This window comes from Helicoverpa armigera, chromosome 4 (genome assembly GCF_030705265.1).
Source record: "Helicoverpa armigera isolate CAAS_96S chromosome 4, ASM3070526v1, whole genome shotgun sequence".
NCBI lineage: Eukaryota > Metazoa > Arthropoda > Insecta > Lepidoptera > Noctuidae > Helicoverpa > Helicoverpa armigera.
This window is the reverse complement of record NC_087123.1, coordinates 4230298-4240098: the sequence shown is the minus strand read 5'-3', so window position 1 is coordinate 4240098 and position 9801 is coordinate 4230298. Positions and strand designations below refer to the sequence as shown.

General features: G+C 34.3%; 1 protein-coding gene across 1 annotated transcript; it reads right to left on the bottom strand.

Annotated features, from left to right (window-relative positions):
- Positions 1-2: 2 nt before the first annotated feature.
- On the bottom strand, positions 3-8336 carry LOC110384165 (cytochrome P450 4C1). The gene is made up of 10 exons (XM_021345310.3): positions 8063-8336; positions 7564-7653; positions 6416-6526; positions 4461-4646; positions 3447-3643; positions 3189-3258; positions 2547-2748; positions 1603-1751; positions 1111-1296; positions 3-305 (listed from the first exon to the last, which is right to left on the bottom strand). Exons 1-10 carry the CDS (start codon positions 8217-8219, stop codon positions 124-126), a joined length of 1530 nt encoding a protein of 509 aa, XP_021200985.2. The 5' UTR covers positions 8220-8336; the 3' UTR covers positions 3-123.
- Positions 8337-9801: the final 1465 nt, after the last annotated feature.

The following is a 9801-nucleotide window of genomic DNA, read 5'->3' as shown; positions in this document are numbered from 1 at the left end:
TAATCATTAAAATTATTTTAATTGCTTATATATGTACTTCCATATTAACCTGGTTGTAATACTATAACGCAATACGTAATTAGTTAATAAATATTTATGTTGCTAGCTGCTAATTATCCCATGTCATGTGGGTTTTTTGTCTCGTCTTCGCAGAGCTACTTGGTAGCCGTCCACGGCCTTCATCATGATGTCAAGTTTGACTCGAATGTGGGGTTTAGGACCATCTTCTCTGTCTTCCACTACTTCATAGTGTCGCAGAACGGTTGAGAGTGCTGTCTTGATTGACATTAGAGCGTACTGATAACCTGTGGACAAGAAAATGGTGATTAAAATTCCCTATTATGCTATTTACCAGTTCATAAAATAGGAAACAGTAGAACGAGAACTTATCGTAAGCTGTAAGACTTCTTTAATAAAGGAACATCTTTAGGGAGGGCAAAACATAGGTGCAGGACGGTGCCGCAGGGCGCGAACCTATTTCAAATCTATGGGTATAACGCAAAAACACGATCTTAAAATGTAATTATAATTATCTTTTTTTCTGCCGTAGTCCTTAAATGCTAAAATGCTTTTCATTGTCATCAAATGGTCATTAAATCTAGATCAGAATCCAAGCAGATATTTCCTGATGAACCTTAATTATGGCGATGCATCGCGGACATTATTATGGGAAATCCCTTTTACGATACAAAATGCAGACACGAGCACTTATAGAGCCATAACTAGCTAATACGAACATTAATATATTCTAGTTACGAGAAGTAATTATCATCTTGATTGAGATCTGATACTTATCAGTGGCAGTCAACGCGTATTTTTTTATTTATGTCGCTTTTGAAACGACGTTAATCGTTGCTTTTATTATAAATGCGAAAATAAATCTGTCTGTCTGTCGCGCTTTGACACTAATTTACGCTAACGCTTCGATTTATAATATTAAGTTAAGTATACAGATACTTAGTCTGTAGATGAATAGAGTTTTTATTCGGCTGCAAGAAGCAATTCCTCCGAGACGACGGATATATGATCCAAATAATGATCCAAAATATCCTCAAAATAATGTGATGAATATGATCAGAAGGTGAAACTAATTCTAAATAAAATACTTACCAAGACAGTTCCTCGGTCCATTACTGAACGGCATATAGCTGCAGGGATGCTTAAGGTTGAACCTCTCAGGTAGGAACCTATCCGGGTCGAATTCCTCGGCGTCAGGGCCCCAGTGCTGAGGGTCTCGGTGGACCCCCCAAATTGAGCAAACGACTCCCGAACCAGCGGGTAGTCGGCGACCAGATGCTGTAGGACATGTAAGATTTTAGTACATTTTTTACAATGAGACCAACGGTCTTAGTTGTAACATAGACAGCGTAGAATATTAGTCGTTTTTTATCGTAACTTTTTCTTAGACATCTCATCATCACCTAACTTTGCTAAACTGTCTTGATGAGTGTCTAACTTTGCGCCTGTACCATGGATGTATTAGTCGTTTATTTTCAAAAAGTTCTTCATCAAGTTTTCAGATGTTTACATGATTTACATATTAAGAGATTAAATCGTTACATATAGAATCGATACAATATAAGTTTAGGAATGAACACTCACGCAGCGTGATCTCTTGTAAGACCTTCCGAATAATAAGAGGTACGGGTGGGAACAACCTCAGGGACTCCTTTACAACTCTGTCCAAATACTTCAGCTTGGCGAAATCTTCCTTCACTAACATGCGATCATCGTCGTAAACTGTACATAACCTACGAAAACATACATAACGTTAAATAAAAAAAATACGTTTTTTTTTTTAATAATATGGTCCACGATATAAACTATCTATACCTACAAATAGATACTGTCTGTTGTTTAGTTAAAAATAATTATTATTTTCGGTAAATAAGTTGTATATAAATATCAGCTTACTGAGAGCAAGAATATATTGAGATAACTTACATAATTTAAAATTGCATGATATAATTAGTACTGTATACCGGACCTATAATTAATCTACATTATATGCAGGAAAATCGTAAACTGGAAGCCATATACTAATCACAGATAGCAACCTATCAATCTAGTTTAACTACATGTAATAAAACAATAGTGATCAACATTAAATATGTAAGAATGTTATAGTCATTAGTTCTAACTTCCCAGACAAGCGTATTTAGAGCTTTTAGTAATATAATAAATAAAATATCTACGTATTAAGAGCTAAAGAAATACTGATAAAGGTAATTTTTAACAGCACGATACATTCAAGAATAAAATGTGACCAAAACATACTAAGGTTGTATGTAGATGACTATTTAATCACCAGTGTTAGAAAAAAGAATATTCAGATGTATTCAAAATTCAAAATTATTTATTCATCAAAATTCAAAATTATTTATTCATCAAAATTCAAAATATATTAAAACTAAAACAGAATAAATAATACAAGATAATTTCACTCTGTGCACAGTTAATATGAAAGACATGTGAATAAGAAGAATTGGTTTCCTACAAAAAACTAAAAAGAAGGGACCACAAACCAAAAGATATGAACTACTTACTCTTCATAAACTCTCTCCTGAATCTCAGGATATTTAGCGAGCAACTGCAGTGTGTACCCGATACATACTGCCGAGGTATCAGTACCAGCCACAGTTAGTGTCAGTACCTCTTCTCTCAACTCCTGATTAGTATACCCTTTGTCACCGCCAGACAGCTGGATCAATAAGTCTAGGAATGTCTGGTTCTTGTACAGTCCTAAATCTGCAAAAAATATTACGGCTTGAAGATTTTCCAAGGAAATATGAGTCACTATTTCTTTCTTAAGATAACATACGCTACAATTTGTAAAAAAATTATACGCCAAAAAACATGTATGGGCCTGATTATTATAAATAGGTAAATAATAAGTTTATTTCACACAAAGTTTACAATGTTAAACTATGACTATAAAACATAAAGGTTTACTTATTTTATTATTTTATAACCTTATGTAAAAACACCTCTGTTTTGTAAACACGTACCCATGTTTTCACAAAATAAATTATCTTTTTGCATTAAAAAACGGAAAATTCACGTTTGAAGGCAATCAGCGTCATTTAAATATGAGAATAACAGTTTTATGTGCAGTCACATGCTACAGTTAAAGAATGTACAACAAGTTACAAAACTGGGTTAAAAATGGTTCAAAAATATAGTCTTACCAAATTCTCGGTCCACTTGCGTTTTAGAGTCTTTCTCTAGCTCTATTTCTTCTCTTTTCTTATCTATAACCTGTAAAATTGATGCATTAAGATCTACTCTAAATAGGTTAATTCGAAATCGTAAAACAACTGGTCCAATGTAGGGCTAAAAGATGAAATGGCAGAGCTTTAAGCCGGTGCAAAAATGAAATTTTACAAAAACTAGAAAATATTTGGACCGTTTCCCAAGATACACTCCCTTTCAGAAATACCACTTACGTCGTCAGTAAACCTATGCATGATCGATATGCATTCCTGATGACTCTTGTATTGCGGGAACCACTTGTACAGCCAGTCTGGTTGTAGCCATAAATGGAATATCCTTTGACAAGCCAAGTTCAGGAACCGACACATTGAAATCAGGAATGGGTTATCTGGATTCTGCTGAGCGTTGATTTTCACTCCCATTGCTGTTTCTGTTAATTTCAAGAAGTTAATTGTTAAACATTCTGAATTGAAGTGAAGGGAATGAATTGTAGTGCGTCTTTTGTTGCGCAATAAAATTTGTTTTCTTTCTTTTCTTTTCTTTTCTTTAAGGGCTTGTGATGCCCATATGATGTTCAGAATGGTCAATTTCTTACTTAAGGATTCTCAAATAGCAAATGTACCAAAGCGTTCAAGATATCATATTTCATTTATCATTACTCATGATTGTATAGCAAATTAAATAAATAATCAGGTATGTTAATTTCAATAAACATAATTCAAAAACATAATTTATTCCAAACACGTGGGTCTTATTGTGAGCTGTTTTCCTTTTATCATTTTACTTATAAGACAATCATTCATACCTATCATAAAGAACTAAGTATATAAATAAAAATATAGGTAGTTGTAAAAGTTCGTATAAATTAAGTTAAATTGCCTAAACAATGTTTGCGTGTAGATATAATTATCATGACGAATGAATCTAGACCGAACTGTACTTGGTATGATAAACTACCGTTATTTGAACTGGCATCAATCATAATCACGTAGGCATAAAGTTCAACGATTTATTTTCCAAAATTAGTAAAGAACTTTGGTCTAGAAGTAACCTAAATTCAGAATTTAGCCTTTACCGTTAAAAATAACTTTTGCTACCTATTGATAAAATGTTGTAGCAATTTCTATAGCTTTAACTTAGTAACCATTACGAACAATAAGTAAAATTAATAGAGATTTTTCCGCCAACATATTCCATAAAGTCTTCCATGTTAAATGATGTTAAAAGTAAAATAGCAATGAACTTACGACACACAGAGTCCAGGGTATACGTGCTAACAAACGGCCAGATACTGAACTTTCCTTTATCAGAAGGTGTCTCCAATTGCGTCACCAGTTTCTGACTCTGCTCAGCAAATATCGGCACGAAGTTCTCGACTATCTTAGGACTGAAGGCGGGCACTAAGATCTTTCGTCGGCGTCGCCAGATGGAAACTGTTTATAAAAAGAAAATTATAAAATGTCTGGAAATATGTCGTATTACGAGCGATTCAAGTTGCTCCTCGAGGGAACAGCTTCTCATACCCAGATAAAAAGTAGCCTATATTTATTCCTAGGCCCCAAACTATGTCTTTATCTCTCACTTAAATTGGTTCTTTTGTTTTGGTGTGAAATTGCGACAGTTGAATACTTTTCCGAAGAATTAAAAAGATCATACCTTACTTATTGAACTTTATTCATGGATACAGTACAGATTGCAGTTTACGTATGAAATAATAAGCAAAACTCGTTAGGCTAGGTTAGGATTAGTGATTAACCTTTGAAACAATGAAATACGGTTAAACCAGAAGGTCAGCACTGCAGCAACAATGATAGACTGATGCATAATCTGGCACCGCATGCACGTTACATAAGCTAATTTATGATTCATCGTGCCAACTGTTTTAACTTTTTGGTGTTCATGGTTTGATCGCATAATAACCACCCTAGTGTGGTTATTCGGCTGTCAGTCCAAGGTGTTACTGTGAGCTAAAGCATTAATATAGATATTGCTAGCTCAGTAGCCTATGAGAGTATCATGTCAACTACTGTGAAACACATAGGATCATCACACGCAGTATGAAAATTAGAGCTTAAAGTAAATACACGAAGCAGTGTAAGTATTTCAAGTAGGTACGTGAAGCTCAGTACGACCTAGGATTAACTAATCTTTGACATGAGTCAGACCATCCGTCTTCAATGACGACCATAAGTACACCACAAGAAATTTAGATTTTCAGAGCTTAAAACATAAAAAAAGTCCAATAAAAATGTAACTGTTACGATTAAATACAAGCAAGGCTCCTTTAATGCTGTCGAAGGTCGATTATCGAATTCAACTGACCCAATTGAAGCATTCAACAGAATAAGAAATCACGTAGGATCTTGGAAAAACACGCAAGTTTTGCAACAGTTTCGTCGCAAACATCTGGAACTTCGCAGATATCTGTCATGACTTGAAGTTTTACCTTGTTGTTGGATTTTTTATGTTTTTTCTGCAGCTATTACGAAATATTCTTGTGTACTTCTATGCGTGTCGTTGCTAATATTGTTTTCCTTATTGCTGTAACTCAGAATTATTACGAATTCGCTCGCATTTGTGCTTTGAGGCGGGACATTTTTATGCAGACGTGATGTGAATACGTATAGACGTATTAACATTGATAATACTGCTAATGGTGGTTATTGAGATTTTGTTCATGTACCAGAAAAACTTGTTATCTACAAAGACACTTTCACACATAAAACCACATTTGTTGACGTAAATAACATGAAGGACGTAGTATTCATAAATATGTAGTTTTCAGTTACTACGAAATATGGTGCAACATTTTGGATTATACTGGTATTTTTATGTGCAGCAATTACAGATTCTCACAGTCCAATCATAAAATATTATCTTTATCTAGATAATTATAATTGGGTAAAGACTTCTCTTACGCGAGTAGGTAACACCGTAATGGCCGTAATGCACATAACTAAGCTTATCATTACAAAAGGTGGGTTTTATAAATAAAATTAATTTCCCAGAAATAGTTATTGCTTATTGATTACAATTTGAGATTATTTTACGTATGTTACTTACTTGTTACTTATTAGATGACAGCAGATAGAAAAGTATGGAAGGATAAAACATGCTGCGCCGACCCCAAATAAAATTGAGATAAGGGCAGGAGGATAATGATGACATGATGATGTATTTTATGATAAAATAGCATAGGTACCTGGAGCAAAAATTCCGCCATTGCCTATCACTTGTCTGATAAATCTGTGCAGATCATCCTTTTCCAGGCAGGTCTTCAGCACCATTTCAAGGTCGACAGGGTCAGTCATAACTGCAAACAGTAGATTTATCAGTTATCTGTTGATAATCTAAACTAATATTATAAAGCTGAACAATTTGTTTGTTTTCTTGAACGCGCTAATCTACTATCTACTGGTCCAAATTGAAACATTCTTTTAGTGTTGGACAGCCCATTTATCAAGCAATTACTTTCTATCTGGGTTCGTGCCCACGGGTGCGTGCCCCAAGTTCCCACGGGATGCGGGTGAAACCGCTGGCAGAAGGTTCACAAGAAATAGAATTGGGGAAGAAAGTTTGCTAGACCAGCAATTATAATAGTCAGCTTTAGTGTACTTAATATAATGTGTATGCTATAGTTTGTAAGGTATATATCTATGGGCCAATGCAGCCTGAGAATAAACGTTTTTTTTTTTAGATATTGTCTTTTTTTTTGCATTTTTAATTTTGTTGATAGCACTATGAAACTGACCTTGGTCACTTATCATAATTACAAAACTTAATTAGGTTCAATTTGATCTCACTCGTAATATCACGAAAGTGTCAAATATTCATCTACTAGCTGACCCGGCGAACTTCGTACCGCCTAATAAAATCTTACTAGCAATTTTTCCTTATTTGCTCACGTTTAGACCTACCCTGGACTACGACAAACATTTTAAAACCAAAATCAGCTCAATCGGCCCAGCCGTTCTCGAGTTTTAGTCAGACTAACGAACAACAATTTCGTTTGTTTGAAAACAAAAATTTGCACGTTTCCGGAGGACAGTGATGCGGAGGAATACTTCGACGCCTGATCGATGCTCTTTTATATTTTATGTTTATATATATTTTGTATATAGTATTTTATTTTTAGTTTTGTATAAAGATAAGTAGTTTAAGTTTGTATATATGTATAGTGTGTACATTGTAGAAATAGATTATAAAAATAAATATAACAACAATTCATTTTTATTTATATAGATTTCTAAATCTACTACTACTGACAGAATTTTTAAAAGTGCTCCAGCAGTTGCAAAAAGTAAGCTTTAAAATAACAGTTAAGTAATTAAAACTCGAATGTATACTTACTGAAGTACAGAATGTGTCCCAGCCATCCTCTGATTGTGCCTTCTTTTTGCATGGACAAATAGCTCAAATTTTGTAATTCATACATGATTTCTGCAAACCATAATTCAAATGAAACACTACACGAAAGAATAAGTATTGAAGTGTTGCATTTTTTTTATTAAAAGTACATGAATGGCTTACTAAATATGCCTTTGCAAGCTTTTATTTTTTTTAATCACAATTATTTTTTTTAGATTACGTACTGAATCTTTATAAAAATTGCATAGGCATAGAAAATCTGTATTAATTCAGCAACACCTATAGGTGTGATTTAAATACATATGAGCATAATATTAACAGCGATTTATTATCATAATTGTAATAACCACGTAGTAAAATAATTAATAGGATTCATCATTCAGCACTTAATTCATCATAACTCCCCATCATTGTTTCTTCATAACGAACCTTAAACATCACAAAACCAATTCCAAATCAGTTAATTTGAATACAAACTCACTTTCAGTATCACCGACGAGCGTGTGCGCAATACCGATTACTGGCAATTCAGAATCGCTCCCAGGGATAATCGAAGCCAATTTACGCATTCGATACCTTTTACGCCAAAAAGGCATCGTCCACAGAACGAAAACAACTAGGAACAGCCACACAAACATTTTGCCACTTTTTTTGGACACTAGTAACAAAAGTACGTGTAGAATAAAATATATGACTTAGTTGATAAGGAGCATGGTTTGCGCGCGCGCCTCCTCGCGTGTCCACTCAAAAGAAAATGTGCGACGATTTATATGGACATTTTCCTCAGTCCGGCCGACGCAGTACGAACTAATTCTACTCTGGTAAACAACGGGGTCGCAAAGTTCATGGTGTGGTTAACATACAACCTTCTGAACACGAGGAAGCGGCGGCTATTATTATATTTAACAGTTTAATATGTAACAACTGTCGTAAATACAATAAGATGAGGGAAATACCGCCTGTTTAATGTCCAGTTGTCTGTTTCGAGTACATAATGATGGGCGTTTTGTTTAACACAACAGTAGGCATCGAATTAATGTGTCCTTTGAAGTTACCTACTTAAACATAATACATACATATAATTATGTAGCTTTTATTTACTTACCTATCTTGAAACACTCAACGCTGCCGTTGGAGCTTCTCCATTTCCAACAAAAAATATATAGCTTTCAGTGATAGATTTGCAATAGCTTATACCATGCTTGTATTTTGTTCTGGCTTTTGAGTAGCAGCGGTAATAGGCGTAGACAAAAGAAGTAATAAGGGTGTAGTTGAGTGGTCACCGGGGTGTAGTTGAGTGAAGATTTCCATTCTCTTTTAGATAGAAAAAGACAAGGTACTTAGAGAGTGTTTTATTTTACAACGAGCTTTGTAAGTTTTCGTTGCTAGCTTTGCTAATAGTATTCGTACAAATTTAGTAAACTGTGAGCGTACACGGAACCCCATATGTTTACGTCTTAAAGGGTAGGTAAGTATATGTGATGCTGAACTAATAAATCACTTCAAGACATTACGACCTCCTTTATTATGATAATGGCTACTGGACAAAGCTTTGGATATAAAAAATAAAATCGTGCTTGTAAGTCTTAATGCAAGGTAAATTAGGCCATTGCTTACATAATATATCAATTTGCTGAAGGCATCTGTATATCCTAAAATAGAGTTTCGTTATTCAAATATCTGATTTCGGCCCATTTAGTGGCAGGTGAGTATCGACGTTGTCCACTGCTGAACTTAGGCCACCCTAAGTTCAGCAGTGGACAGCAATTGTCTGTTATGATGATGAAGTAGGTATGTAGGTACCTACTGAGCAGAGAAATTATATTGTGTTTTCTACACCTTGCTCCGCGTTGATGGAGTAAGTAAGGAAACAAAAATATCGATGTAATCTTTTTGAGAACGAGAGTGGGTATTCATGATGTGTGGAGATATAACAGCGTATCAATGAGTGAGACTCCATTATAAGGCAACTTTTATAGGTATTGTAATGTAACACGTCGTTAATTAAAACTAAGCAATATAAGCTGTCGAGAGCTAAAATAAAATAATTAATAAAACCCTTGGTTAATACACGATCAAATATACATATAAGTAGTTACTTAGGCAGGTAAATAAAAAAGCTTTTTGCAGAGACACAGGTACATTTAATTTAAACGTGTTTAAAAAAAATACAGCTTTATCAACGACATAAAATTTTCATGAATTATGGAAATGATTTCT

Bases quoted from the DNA above. Each gene is read 5' to 3' on its own strand.
- LOC110384165 (XM_021345310.3), bottom strand. From the start codon at position 8,219: ATGTTTGTGTGGCTGTTCCTAGTTGTTTTCGTTCTGTGGACGATGCCT. The intron at 6,527-7,563 runs GTAAGTATACAT...TACTGTTTGCAG, and splicing joins GGGACACATTCTGTACTTCA to TTATGACTGACCCTGTCGAC. The intron at 3,259-3,446 runs GTAAGTGGTATT...TCAATTTTACAG, and splicing joins TGCATAGGTTTACTGACGAC to GTTATAGATAAGAAAAGAGA.